Source organism: Ornithodoros turicata, chromosome 6 (assembly GCF_037126465.1).
Source record: "Ornithodoros turicata isolate Travis chromosome 6, ASM3712646v1, whole genome shotgun sequence".
In the NCBI taxonomy this organism is placed as follows: Eukaryota; Metazoa; Arthropoda; class Arachnida; order Ixodida; family Argasidae; genus Ornithodoros; species Ornithodoros turicata.
The window spans coordinates 4,093,514-4,108,276 of NC_088206.1; the positions used below are offsets into that span (position 1 = coordinate 4,093,514).

General features: G+C 44.6%; 1 protein-coding gene across 1 annotated transcript in view; it reads left to right on the forward strand.

The window, feature by feature from the left end:
• The window catches only part of LOC135397478 (uncharacterized), an 82,252-nt gene that overhangs the window by 21,790 nt on the left and 45,699 nt on the right, over positions 1-14,763 (forward strand). Inside the window, exon 3 of the mRNA XM_064629082.1 lies at positions 14,602-14,675. Within this exon, the coding sequence (XP_064485152.1) occupies positions 14,602-14,675 (74 nt within the window). The remainder of the gene's footprint in view (positions 1-14,601; positions 14,676-14,763) is intronic.

The following is a 14,763-nucleotide window of genomic DNA, read 5'->3' on the forward strand; positions in this document are numbered from 1 at the left end:
GAAATCAAATGCCCGAGAGAGCGATTCAAAAATACAGAACGCACGGTTCGGTCATAATGGCTGGTATTTATTTACATTTTGTCTTTTCTTGCCTCTGAGAGTTCGTGGTCCGAAAATAAACACCAAAAGAAGATGTTTCGCAAAACCGCAGCTTAAATATAGCACAGACTGAGCAGTTATTCTAGAGCCCCCCTTTTTCTTTCTGCTATATTTACGTATACATATCAACCTACCGCGCAAAGCGAAGCGTAGATGCCCCCCTTTGAGTTGCGTGTTTATATCCCTTTGCGGTGCTGAATGAACTCGAGGCATCGTCATCGCCATCGCGCGGAGTTGCACGTCGCGCTTCCTGTCGGAAGTATCTGAAGTTATAAGGGGGACAGCGCGTCAACTGTGTGTCAACGCAGAATGAAGCGTTTTTCGCAACAAGACCCTCGTTTCCCAGTTTCAACTTGTCTGTTAGGTCGTTCCTAAAGTAAGACGACGTGACATCTGCTTCAGCGAATCGCCTATATATGGCCACCAAAGTCGAACGGTTTCCGTGGCTTCTCTAATCATCTCGTTCCCGAAGCCAACAGCAACTAGAAACAAAGCCTAACCGCTTAAACGACGTGGCTATTAGAGACTGCCAATCACGGCTGTGCTTGATTGGCTGTGATTGGCTGAAGCAGACGGCACGGCACGACGACGACATGTTCCAACCAACACCTCCTAGATAGCATCAGGCCTGCGCGCTTACGTCACCGCACGGAGGCCTGCCTGGCTTTGCGAGCTGCTTCAACCTTTCTTCTCTTTGGCTCTTTCATTGACGTCATAGCAGCATCCACAGCAGGCCTTCCTGTGTGACGCTGTGTCACATGGGAGCAGGCCTGATGCCATCTATAGGAGGTGTTGTCCCAACACCACCTAGATACAGAAAGCCTGCTGACTCGTCGACGTGACGTACCTACTAAGAGTCAGCCAATTAGGATGACGTTTTCAACGACCGTAGCCAATCACGAACGTGATTTCTTCGGGCGAACCGTGAAGAAGAACCACCGTCAGCTTCATGGGCAGCAACTGTCGTCTGCGAGCAGTAAACGTCCCCCGTATACTAAATGGTAAAACAAAATAAAGCGTAACATGGTCCCATATAGTCCTCGGGACTAATTTTCTGGGAAGCGTGTTGCACTTTTAGACTACAGGTTCGAATTTACGAAGTTAGCCGCCATTCCCCATTTGTTCCCCATTTAGTATACGCGAGGACGTTCATTACTCGCAGACGACAGTGGCTGCCGATGTGGCTGACGCTGGCTCGTCTAATACATGGCTACGATCGCTGAAAGCACGTTCGCTATCGGCTTCTATTGGCTATCGGCCGTCGAAAAACCGATCCTTACACGCTGACTCTTAGTTGTTACGTCAGGGCGACGCGTACGCAGGCTTTCTCTATATCTAGGTGGCGTTGGTTCTGCACGTAGCGAGATATAGGAAGAGGAGGGTTTTACGGAAAGTAGAACGTACACTCTTCCATAGCCACTCCCTTCGTTCCTTTGCCCCGCACTTCCAGTGTACGCAGCTCATCCTGAACTTTGTATCTCGGCCGCATCGAGCGGTTGCAACGTACGAAGGAGAGAGAGAGAGAAAAAAAAGAAGAAGAAGAAGAAAGAAAAGAAACGCATAATACACACATAGTATAGATACCTTTGCCTGACAGCCACCGGACTTCCAGGCAAATGCAACCACTTCTCTCGGCTGGAGAGATAAGAGCAAAATAAACAACTCTCGTGTAACCGAATCGCCGATAAGATAATATACGGGGGCAATTCCTTGCAACACGACCACGGCAATGACAATTGCCTGTCCTCGTGGACTGTCAAAGTGGTTATAAAATGGCGCAAAAGGAGATTTCATTTGGGGGGCGGAGAACCGAACAGACGAGTTCAGAAAATCCCAGTGCTCTTTGCGCATGCATTGCATCCTGGGCGCTTGCTGAGCGGGGGAAATCGAGAACAATCCTTCACATTTCGCTTTCGCTTAACTCGACGACACGTCGTGGACAATGGACCGGTACGGGAGAAATCGGAACAATTTGGAGGTCACCCGTTTCTTTCATATTAGTAAACTCCCACAGTTCAAAGCGACGCTAAGCACTCTGGGATTTTCTGAACTCGTCTGTTGTTTCGTACAGGTCAACGGGAAACCCGATCACCGCAGTGCGCGTGAGCTCGCCTTCTCTGTTTTTCGCATCGACCATTTCGAACCAACTCGAATGCAGTTGCGACCATTAAATTGTATTGTCATTAAAGAGTTTTTTGGGCACCGCACGCTATCGCCCTTGCGTACGTAAGGGATAGCGTTGATGGTTCTGCTTGACAGACCTGCTTGCGCACGACCCTAACAGAAAGTGAGCTTCGCGCAGTGGGCAGGACCATCAGCGCTATCCCTTACGTACGCACTACGCTATGCAAGTGGGTCAGCCTTTCGCGCAGCCCGTCAATTTTTCCCTTTCCCCTCGTGCACGTAGAACGGTCTCATTGGATCGCTCCCAAATAAGGTACTGCACGTGAGGTCCACGTTGCTTCATCTTTTTCACCATATAGTGTTGTGGCCCGTCTGCGAATGCCCCCTTATTGCTGCTTTCTGAGTGGACAGACACTTTGTCACGTGCTTTCTCCAACCCTTTTCTTGGGGTTTTTCCTGGGTTTTCCTCAGACGCTTTCAGACATATGTCGGCACAGTTCCCCTAGAAGTCGGCCCAGGACGCATATTCCCCCAGGGCGTGAGTCGTGACGTTGCCCACATACGTGAGGCCGACAACGGCAAGCCCTATCACCACCACCACCAACAACAACAACCCTTTTCTTTCTCTCATGCGCAGAGACTCACTGTCGTAGCGTACTGTATGAATTGTTGAGCAGGGAGGCTATGTTCGCTGATCGTCGAGATACTTGATGCTTCGAGATAAGTAATCGGAACGCGCCTATTGGACAGCGTTGCGCACGGTGCTCCCCGCCTGTCCAATAGACGCGTTCCCGTTCTTTTCTTTTTTTTCGCGACGCATCAGATTATCTCTACACTGAACGAACTTAGCCTCCCCGAACTGTATTTCTCTGCACTGCTATCAACTTGGAAAGAAGGCTTGCACTGCTGCGCGTGCAGCACTCCTAAGCTCCGGGGAATGTAATTCCCACAATGAACCGCGCGGATTTTTCGGGTTTAATGCCTTCCACAAATACGTGGTGTGAAACCGGACTCTGCTTTCGGACCCTCGTGCCAGTAATTTATTCAGAACCGCAAGCTCGGGGGAGGGGGGGTTGCAAAAAAAATTGGAGGGTACGTACAGTTACATTCTTTTCAGTAGTACACAGGAAAAAAGTTACGGGGTGTTGCAAAACTATTTGGGGGGGGGGGGGGTCTGGATAAACCACTGCCTCGTGCTATCGCGTGAAAAGCAACGGAAGCCTTTGACCAAAACCCCACGAGTTGACGCGAAAAAGGGCGTACGCGTATTGCGTACGGGTCCATCAACTTACAATGTTTGTTTCTTTGTCTCTTTATAAGAAGAAGAAGAAGAAGAAAAAAAAAAGATGACTTGTTCAGCGATTCCACTATCTGTAGCCAACATGAGACGTATAGACGTGTGATTTCGATGTTGGCTACGAGGATTTTGTGTCTCCTTTTTGCTGAAGAGTTGCAAAGTAACGACCAAGAAAACACTTCCCGTCGCTGAGACAAAAGAACAAAAAAAAAAAAGTACACATCCCTCACGTCAACTATAGCTAGTATACGATGCATACATCCGATATATTCCCAGTGACATCTTCAAAGCAAAGGATGCATGTGCACGTGACAATGGGGGAAAAAAAAATATTGTCGCAGTCCGGAAATTGCTTTATGTCGGCACGGCCGCCAATATATCTATATGTTATGCCGGTTATCTAGTGAATACATTGCACATAGCATACCAAGCGCGCGCGCGTGTGACTATACCGTCAGCTTCGGCATTCACTATAGCTCCGGCTTTCCAGGGATTCTAGGAAACCGTGTCAGGAATCATGACGACATAGTAGCTTGAAGCGCGTGGCTCCGCTGTTGTTTGTAAATTTATAGGGTAGTGGTACTGCAGTCGGTTGTTCCCTAAACGTTTCCCGCATCGTCAACTTTTGTATTGTGTAGTGGTACTTTGTGAAGTTAGCACCATGTAAACTCAGTAGTGCAGAAGCCTGAATCTGCGTATACAAACAGAAGGACGACACCAACACAGAGCGAGGCTTTTCCACTACACCTGCGCCATACTGTCACCATGTAATTTTTTTTTTCCTGATCGAGTTTGTTCGACTTTTTTGACAAAGCACTATCCTGATCTCAAGGTTGTGCGGGTTCGAACCCTGCCGAGGACGCCAGCAACTTGGTGGCAGGGTACAAGTTGCTTTGACGGTGTAACGTGTGCTGTGATTACAGACTACACAAAATTTCACCCACTCCGGCGACCGACCACTGGCCACGAACGCAGTTGCCAAAGTAATATGTGAACAGGTAGAGAATGGAAGTAGTAGTATCCCAAGCAGCAAAATATATTGGCCCAATATTGGCTGTATATAGGCAATAATGGTCCAAGGTTGGACCAAGATTGGGCCGGTATTGCCAATGTTCAGCCGATATTGGGTCAAAGTGGATGTGAACAGATAGAGGGTAAAAGTAATATGTGAACAGATAGAGAACGGAGGAAGTATCCCAAGCAGCAAAATATATTGGCCCAATATTGGCTGTATATCGGCAATAATGGTCCAAGGTTGGACCAAGATTGGGCCGGTATTGCCAATGTTCAGCCGATATTGGGTCAAAGTGGATGTGAACAGATAGAGGGTAAAAGTAATGTGTGAACAGATAAAGAATGGAAGTAGTATCCCAAGCAGCAAAATATATTGGCCCAATATTGGCTGTATATCGGCAATAGTGGTTCAAGGTTGAACCAAGATTGGGCCGGTATTGCCAATGTTCAGCCGATATTGGGTCAAGATGTTGTGCTGCTTAGGATGTGAACCGATAGAGGATAAAAGTAATATGTGAACCGATAGGGGAAAAGGAACCTATAGGAATGACAACAATGTAAAAAATATGTTTTCTGTCGAAATCACCAACTCAAGTGACGTTTCAAAAGCATTTCATAATAAAACACATCCACACGTCATAAAACACACAGCGTGTCACCTCTCTCATATACAGGGTGTTTGCTCTAACGTGTCCATAAATTTTATTTGAAGCGAGCAATAAAAGAGAAACGAGCGCTACTTTTCAGCTACTTGACTAAGAAACAGGTGCTACTAGTGAAGCAGTACCTGTTTCTTACTCAATTAGCAGAAAAGTACCACTTGCTTTACTCTTATCGCTCCCTTTAAATATAATTTATGGACGCGTTAGAGCAAACACCCTGTATATCACAGAACATACGAGGGTGCATGATCCAAAAAGTAAACAACGTTTAGCTTTTAAAAATGAAGTAAATATTTTATTACGAAACTACGAGACACTCAAAAAAGACTACGGCGAGCTATTCGATATCGGAGACGTTGGAGACGTCATTCTTCTTCACGACAATGCCGGGCCCCACATTGGCGCTGCGACCCAAGCTTTGTTGGGCAGCTTTGGGCGGGAGGTTTTTGATCATCCATCCTATAGTCCGGACCTTTCTCAGAGCTATTTTCACCTTCTTTTTTCTCTAAGCTTTAAAAAGTTCATGGGTGGAAAACGTCTTATAACCCTGTCACACGGGCAGTCTTCAACGACCATTGAAACCAATGACCATTGGAAATGCACGTAGCGCCACCAAGCGTGTAACGCGTCAACTTCTCCAAGAGCATTGGATACAATGTTTCCTGACAGGTTGACACATTACACGCTAGGTGGTGCTACCTGCATTTTCAATGGTAATTGATTTCAATGGTCCTTGAAGACTGCCCGTGTGACAAGGGTATTAGAGGTGATGATTAATTGCAGCTTGGCGGTCAAAAATTGGTTAAATGGACTGGCGGTGTACGGCTACAACAACGGTATTTTTTCCCTCGTGACTTTAAAGCTCGTGAACAGATACGTTCAATGCTTAAGAAGGCGGTGATTATGTGCAAAATTTAGGGTACTGTACTTATAAAAGTATACTATAGAGTAATAAAATGTCTTCTCAATTTTTTTAAAAGACAGACGGTCTTTACTTTCTGGATTACCCTCGAAAATCAGGCTGCCAGGGTCGTCGTTGGTACCCCTCGAAGGTTGCAATAATAATCAACTACAGGTCCGCTTTGTAAACATCGAATACAACATGCTCATTGATGATGCTTGCTAGCAGGACAAGCTCACCGTGACGCGGCATCTTATACGATCTTATTTATGGGTATTATAGTTCACGTAATAAGGCGGTATATGCTCCCCAACTCAGCGCATCTATCCATATATATATATATCCTCTTGCGCGCCAGAACGAAAGCATAGTTCCGCATTCTTTCTTCGCTATTTCGTATGCGTGATTACGAAATGTTGTGATTTCAAAATTTGACGGTATTAAACTCATAAAAAGGCAAACCTTTCTAAGCCATGCCATCGGAGTCTAACCACCGAGATTTAGTAATTTCGGAGGAATTCGCGCTAACGGTTCGAAGCACCAGGAAAAGCTAAAGGCGCGCCATTCCGTTGAAGTAGCTGACGTCACACTGCTGAAATTTACGGCACCTTATTCATTTCTGGTATCGTTTTCGTAGAGCGTGCCCGATCAGCTAAAACTCGCATATAACATCGCTGCATACATCCCTAAGACTGAGGAACCAAATCCCCAGCATCTCATCGTATGCTTCATTCTGAGATGCCGCGCTCCGTCCAAAAGGGAACCTCTCGAAGCAGAAGCGGTAAGATGACCGTCTGCTTGCAAACCTCGTCTGCTTTGAGAAGCCTGAATGCTTGCCGAGACCAGTGGCGCCCCCGTTATTTTTATTTATGCTCTTCATCAAAGAGTTACTTCGTTTATCTTCGTCATCGGTTCGAGCCTTGAAAGAATAATGAAAAAAAAGAAAGAAAGAAACGATGGGTGCCTGTAAAAGAAATCGGGGCCACGGGCAGCGCTCCAAGAACGCCTTGCTTGCCGGAAAATCTTCACATTCTTTTCACAAGGGGTTTTGAACGAGCTTGGATGCATGTTCTGGATGTCAGTGGAGCCCAGTTTGAGCCGGAAACATGCTCAAGTTCGCCGGCACTTTTTCTTTGTTTTCTTGAAACACAAGCGCGTGTTTTCATTTCGGCGTCAAAAGAAACCGTTTTGACACGTAAGATGCACCGATCGTCAATACGTATTGGGAAAACAAATTTTGCCTTTCACTATACAGCCTCACAGCTTCCCTGCTGCTGACTGCTTTGTAAACAGCCTATCGGTATGATAGTGCACCTTTCTAACGTTTCTTGAAGAGATCACTGGTAGTTGCATAACTCAAGCGAAACGTGAGAGCCCCAGTATGTAAACAGAGTAAAACTTGTTGCATTATGTTACGAAACGCAGAAATCTGTCTCACTCCGTGGCAGCACAAACGTGCGCGCAAATGTCGTCTGCTACGCATTACAATTCGGAGCAGACGATGCAAAGGAGAGCAATCGTCTGCTTATGCGCAATGACGTCTTTATCTTACGTACGAAACATCCCCGCGAGCTGTCTCGCGCCGTAAACGTGCACATTTCGGCCAACACATGAATGCAAGCAGATGAGACGCGCACCGCAAACAAAACGAACGTTCTTTTTTTTTTTCTCTCGCTTGCTTGGGTGCATATCGGCTGTGGATTTTCCCCGGAGATCAGAGAGCAACACTTCCTGTGCACGCGCCACCCTCCCCTCCTCCCTTTACCTGCTGCGCGTAACGCGATCTGTTACCGGAAGCCATAAGGTCGTCTGCTTCCACCAACGATGCCGATGGCGGTGCACCTGTCGCACGGACAACGCACATCTCGCGCACGACCCTATATATATATTCCTGTTTCAAAGAGTAAACATTTCACTTCATAAAGACCGCGTGAGAGTACTACTGCTTAATTAACCCTTCGAACATATCTTGCACCATAGCTGCAGATGACTCTATCCCTCCTGTTGTTGACACAACACGGTTCCCAATACGATATGGTGTTCGTGACTGCGGCTGCCGCGTGCACTACATCCCACACCGACTGCTTGCAAAGCAAACACGGCCACACCTATAGGCGGGAGCATGCAAAAAATTACGCTCCACCATACGTCACATCAATTCGTTTTCGTGGGCCTAAATCGGCTGATCTGATCATGCTGATCATCCACATGACTTCAACCGCGAAACGATAAATGGTCTTCGTTGAGGAGCCGACTGAAGAGGCCCGTATGTCTACAGCACGACCTACTAAATTATAACGGCCATGTCATAGGCACCCCTACCCAGCGCCGCATTTGGAAGCCAGCGGTGGCGCTACTCATGGGGCCCGGTTGTTGCTTCCTCAACTTCTACAATGCTCTGTACTTCGGCTTACCTTAGCATTTTTGTACAAGCGGTGGGTGTCCCACGTAAAATGTTTCATTCTAAAGTTGGTTATCATCAGCATTCTACGCGTTTTCATAGGAGCCGTTGCTGTCGTCTGCTACGGTATAGTCGTACGTCCGCCTTCTGCGCATTCAGAATTCAAATTTCCATTGTCCAATCACGACGCAGATCTCGCGGGTCGATGAGTAGCGCCCCTAGCGGATTGTGCGGACGGGCTCCTCGTAGGGGATGCCGATTATGACATGGTCGTTATAATCAAGTAGGTCGTGGTCTATAGTATGAGGCATTAACGCCAAGCTTGACGCAAGTATACTTCGCGGAAATCGCTTGACAGCAAAAGCAGGTGTATTAACACATTGAGCTCAGAAAGGGGCTACCAAGTGCGGCACTGCGAATTGCCAGACAACAGCTGTCACACTGAGCACAACTATAGAATCAGATCCCTTTCGGGGTATTGCCTGATCAGCGTGTCAACGGAAGTGTTCAGTGGAAACTGTCATTTTGTATCGCTGACATTGCACATGGTTATCAGATGAAAGAGGATGAACTCGTATTATGTATGTGCTGGTGGTGATTGTGAGTTCGGGTACATTCGGCTGCAGTCGTGTCGTTTGTGTGCTTGCGTTTAGAAAAGTGACCCTACCAGTCCTTTTGCGCGGACGACAGAATTTATTTTGCATTTAAAACTTTTTTTATGTATAGTAGTACGAAAGTAAAATTAACGCATAAAATTCGATCTTTATGATACGCGCTGATCGAGCGTACTAAATTCAAATAAGTTTGTACTAGGTGAATTTAAAATGAGTTAAACCCGACTGCAAAAGCAATTGTGTGACGCAAGCAGGTACGTACTTCGTCATAATTAAGCAGCATCACTGTACCGTTCATATGAGGTTAATACCCGTGCAGGACTGACATGGAAAATGACACTATCGTTCGAATCTCGAACGACATTATTTAAGAAGGTCGTACTTTTCTAGTGTCATTAAATGCCACGATGACGACGCAGCTCGAGGGCTGTTCTGAAAGCAATCCACCTTTGCTCACAAACTCGTCGAATATGAAGACATTTTAGTGGAACTTGGTCTATATACATTGAGATGTGTACTACCTATATGTGTGCTTATTCAATATAGACTAAACTACATTTGCAGTAAATTTTGAGGAATTCCAAGGTATCCACTTTTGGTAAAATTATGGTAATTGCGTGCTGTCGAACCTGTTTCAAACTGTCTTTAATGTCATTGATGCCATCAAGTCTCTGGACCTTTAGGCCATTCTTTGGATTGTCTCTGGATAAAAGTATGCTCAGGTCTCGTCATCTGTCACAAGGTTGTCAAAGAAGGCAGCCTCAAAACCCATGCAAGCAGATCCGATTTCTGTCGTGCTTTATATATCTCGCGTCTGTATGTATTTCGCGTATATGCATTTGTATTGTCGCGTTGTATATGTATATATTGCCGTGGAAACAACATCGCACACACCTATAGGATACTGCACCATCCTTGCCACATGCACTGTGACCACAACCCACCATTTCACAGATTTCCCTCGTGGTTACACGTCGATCACCGCGAACGATATATCGTCAACTTGTTGTGCATGATGCTGCTGGGTTACAGCGGTTGTATAGGCACCCATTTCTTGGCTGGTCTTCAATTTCATTTTGACTGTCCTTGATTCTCTTTGCCCATCTTTTGATGTCCGGCTTTGGACAGGACTTGATAACAGTCCTTTATTGCTTCAGACCTTTAGACGTATATGGTTGTTCAAGAATTTGGAGAATTAGAGTGGCAATCATGGGAGCGTATATACGCGCATAAATTGTCTATCGATTAACGAAGGGGGTACTGGCCAAAGGCGCGTTACTTTCAGGACAGCCCTCGTATGCGTTCTACTACTTCAAAAACTCAAACGTAAGTCGAAGATTTCTCGATTTAGTCGAAGAAGTCTAAATTTTCAAATGTAATAATATTAAGCCTATCATTCTTACGGATCAGTTCTAATATGCGTCGGCAACGTGGTTGTAACTCACGTTTTCGCGGCGTGGTGCCGTTTTGAAGTTCTTATTAAATTACACCAAACACTTGGTACGTTATAACTAGGGCCTGACTTTTTAGGGTTAAACCCGTATCCGCCCGATATTTACCCCCCGAACGAAATCTGTAAAATTCGGGTTTAACCCGAATCTACCCGAAAACATCCCGGTCGCGTGGCACACTCATAAGCGTGCATTAAAATAAAGTTTGATAACATTGCTAAACATTAGTTCCATGTTAAGACAAATTTTTATTAAACAAAAAAAAATCACCCGAATTCCTGACGACAGAATATGCCGTAACGTGATTTAACCCGAATACACCCGAATTTTCAAATGAAAAATATCACCCGATATTTACCCCCCGAATTTGGCCAAAAATAAAACCCGAAAAAGTCGTTATAACTAGTATAAAGTAGTAGTATAAAGTAGTTATAACTAGGGCCTGACTGTGTATTCGGGTGATTTTTTTTTTTGTTTACTAAAAATTTGTCTTAACATGGAACTAATGTTTAGCAATGTTATCAAACTTTATTTTAATGCACGCTTATGAGTGTGCCACGCGACCCGGATGTTTTCGGGTAGATTCGGGTTAAACCCGAATTTTACAGATTTCGTTCGGGGGGTAAATATCGGGCGGATACGGGTTTAACCCTAAAAAGTCAGGCCCTAGTTATAACGTACCAAGCGTGTAATTTTTTGATGTAATTGTAATGTAAATAATTTGATGTAATTTTTCGTGTCCCTGTATACAGCACGGATGTTTCTCACTCATTTCCAGTGGGAATGGATGCAGAAACGAGAGCCAAAGATGAACTGAGGATATGAACTGAGATATGAACTGAGGATATGTGCAGGTTGCCGCCGTAGTTGTCATGCTATATACTTTCACTGCGAACGATGCGCTGCGTTCCTACGCGGCGATAAAGCCTTATCTCCTCCTTGTTTACACATCACCTCTTCGGTCAAGCATGCCATGAGTGTCAGTGAAGTCGTCAAGGACCGTTAACTTGAAAGAAATGCGGCGCTGTCCCAACGCATTGTTAAAAAAGAAAAAAATTATTCGTTTACTTCACGATTACTACTGGTTGTATGGTGTCGGGTTAGTTATAGAGCTGCACTAAATTTTGCCCTATACCAGAAGCAGTAATCTGGAGAATCTCTCCAACATTAATACACGAGCACTCGTCACGCGCTAGTCACTAGTCAGTCATTAGTCATTAGTAGTTAGCACTATAGTCACGCGGATACCTGCTCCCTCCTGTTTCGTTCCACTCGTGTTACCGCATGTGAACTTATGTACATTGGTGCATCGAAAAAATTTTTGCCCCCCCCCCCTCCAAACGCAATAACCGGAGCAATAACCTTTAAATGCCGATGAAGTCGCCTCCTTTTACTCAAACACGATTTCGTACTGTACCTCGTTTGTGGATATACCTAACGTTAAACGAACGATATGACACGCGTTTGCGTACACAGCTTTGATTATCACTGCAGTTTAATATCAGCTAAGATTAGATTAGACAGTTTAACGTCGTATACACACGAGAACAGACCCAAACATTATTGAACAGTACCTATAAGGTCTTCTACGCCAAATATATTACCAGTACGTCTCCCAGCTGACAAGCACGGCACTGTACCTTTCACGCGCATAATATCTCATTCACTTTTGTTGCATTATATATGCCACCGCATTATATGCCGAGAGCTTTCCCACAAAGGTAACGCGAGCTCACTCTTCGTACTGACAAATTAATTGAATATATAATTAGCGAGGGAGAGAAAAAGAACGAGATAGCCGGAGAAAGCTGAGATTCATTAAAAAGTTTTTGCAATCACGCAATAAATAAATAAATAAATAAATAAATAAAAAGAAAACGAAGAAGGAAAGAAAGAAGAGTTTCTATGGGGGAGGGGCATTGAAACGCGATACACTTTCAGAATTTAAAAAAACACCCTCTCCTCTTTTGAATGCAAAGAAGAGCAAAAAGAAGACAACAAAATGATAACACGAGATCATTTCCGCCCCCTGTATCGGGCTTCTGTGTAGAAAAACAAGAGCTTCATCAATGTTTTGTCGGTATATTTTTCAATTTGCGCTCTCGTCTTTTTTCTTTACTTTTTCTTTTTTTTTTTGGAACCGCCATTTGACCACACGTAATGTCTCTCTCCGCTTGCTCTTTTTTTTTTTCTTTTTTTTTTTTTTTTTTTTTTGCGCACGGGTTTTTCGAAGTGCGCGACGAGCACGAAACGCACACCTAAAAGAGGTGGTGTATATATTCTCTGCGACAGAGAGCGAGCCTACAATTTATGACATCACTCGTCGTTCATTTCTTGGGATGTATTTTTTTTTTCTTTTTTCTTTCAAGGTGCACGAAGCACCTGCACGTTATGGAACTTTTTTTTTTTCAGATTTCAAAATACCGTACGTATTCTTTTTATTATTATTCGCTCTCTTTCTCTCGCGCGCGCTTAGGAGTATATCGTTCCGTGCGGTTGAGTGTGGTTTCGCTTTCGAGCGCTTTCGGTTTCGTGCAGTTCCAACGCGGTCAATTTTAAAGGAATGTCAGGAGCGACGGAGCGTTATATAGGCACGGTCACCAAAATAAAGGACGGGATCGGATATAAATGTCCAGTATTAAAGCCACATACGTTTTCTTATTGAAAATGAAGAGGCGTGTTAGCGTAGCTCAATTGGTAGAGCCCTGGACCGGTAATCCAGAAGATGTGGGTTCGATCCCTACAGCTGGCTAACCTTTTCAGTGACTTTCATCTTTCATCGTTGATTTCTTAGGCAGTTTGAGGCTTTGTTTGTATGTGTCCCTGTATGTTGTTCCAGCCTCAGAACATCAGTTTCTTTCTTATTGAAAGCTTAGCGTATTGCTTACAGGTGTGGTCAAGTTTCTTATTGGACAAATTGGGAAGTTAATTTTTCTTCGGGAATCAATTGCACGGATTTCAGTGTTAGCCTCAGGGCGTATTGATCTCGGGGAAACTTGATACGCGCAGCATAAATGAGCGGCTCTCTAAGTCGTTACGGGTCAAAGTGGACCTAAATGTAACGCATTAAACGGAATTTAACTGTGCTAGAGAAAACAGGAGAATGCATTATAAATAGAGACCTGCAGGATAGCAAATAAACACATTTGTCTTCCTGATGGCATATTATTCTTTCTTTTCGGTGAATCGAAAACGTACCGAGAGAGAGAGAGAGAGAGAGAAAAAAAAAGAAATAAAAATCCCGCCGGTGCCCGCTGAACAGCACCACCTGTCGCCCGATAACCGTGGGTCCCTCTCTCCCGCTATATTTACACAATCGTCCGTCGTCTGTCTTCGTTTTCTCCTCTCATGGATCTCTTCCCTCCCTTTTCATCCTGTTCCAACCTGGACGCCTGGAACACCTGTTTCGCCATCCCCGACTTCCAAAAACTCATTCCTCTTCGCCGTAAAAAAAAAACGGCATCAATGAAACTAATAAGAGCAATAAAACAACGAATATAATGGCAGACGTGATTTCTGCATCTCTCCTGGTTTCGGTATCCGCGAAGATGTCGCAAGGAGCCAATTATTCCGGGAACCACTCGATATGTCTAGGGCATGGACATAAAAGCTTGTATAGTGTATTGATGGTGTATAAGGTCTGAGGGGGCTCCGACTTTTTTCTGCTATAAGACATCTCGAACACAAGTTGAGTACTTTTGATGGTTTTGTGTGAAAATATATCGTATCTGTTGAATGCATTTATACACTAGCAGATAATGAGATAAGGTATATATATACCGTATATTCTTCCACATTCTACCAGCTGAATAAATCATGAGGCCCAAAACAATGCCAGGAATTTATTTAGAAAAATAATGTAAAAAAGACTAAAAAGAGCCCGTTATTTGTCCGAACAATATAGGATACTACTGTTTCCGACTTGCTATAAGTATACTTGCTCAAGTGGCGAATTTCCCAATTCTTCATCATCATCATCAGTGCATTTATTTGTTGTTGTCGCTATAAGTTTCTTATTTGCTCCTACTTCCCTCGCAGGAGACAACGTGCCGACTATCGCAGTGAGGATCATGCGTCCAGGGCTGACTTCACTTGGAAGCGTGCAGTTTGAGGTATATATTCGGAACTTTTTGATGAACAATTAATTTCGAGAGAGAAGCAAATGTAACGGAAGTTCGGATACCTCGTCGGATAACACTG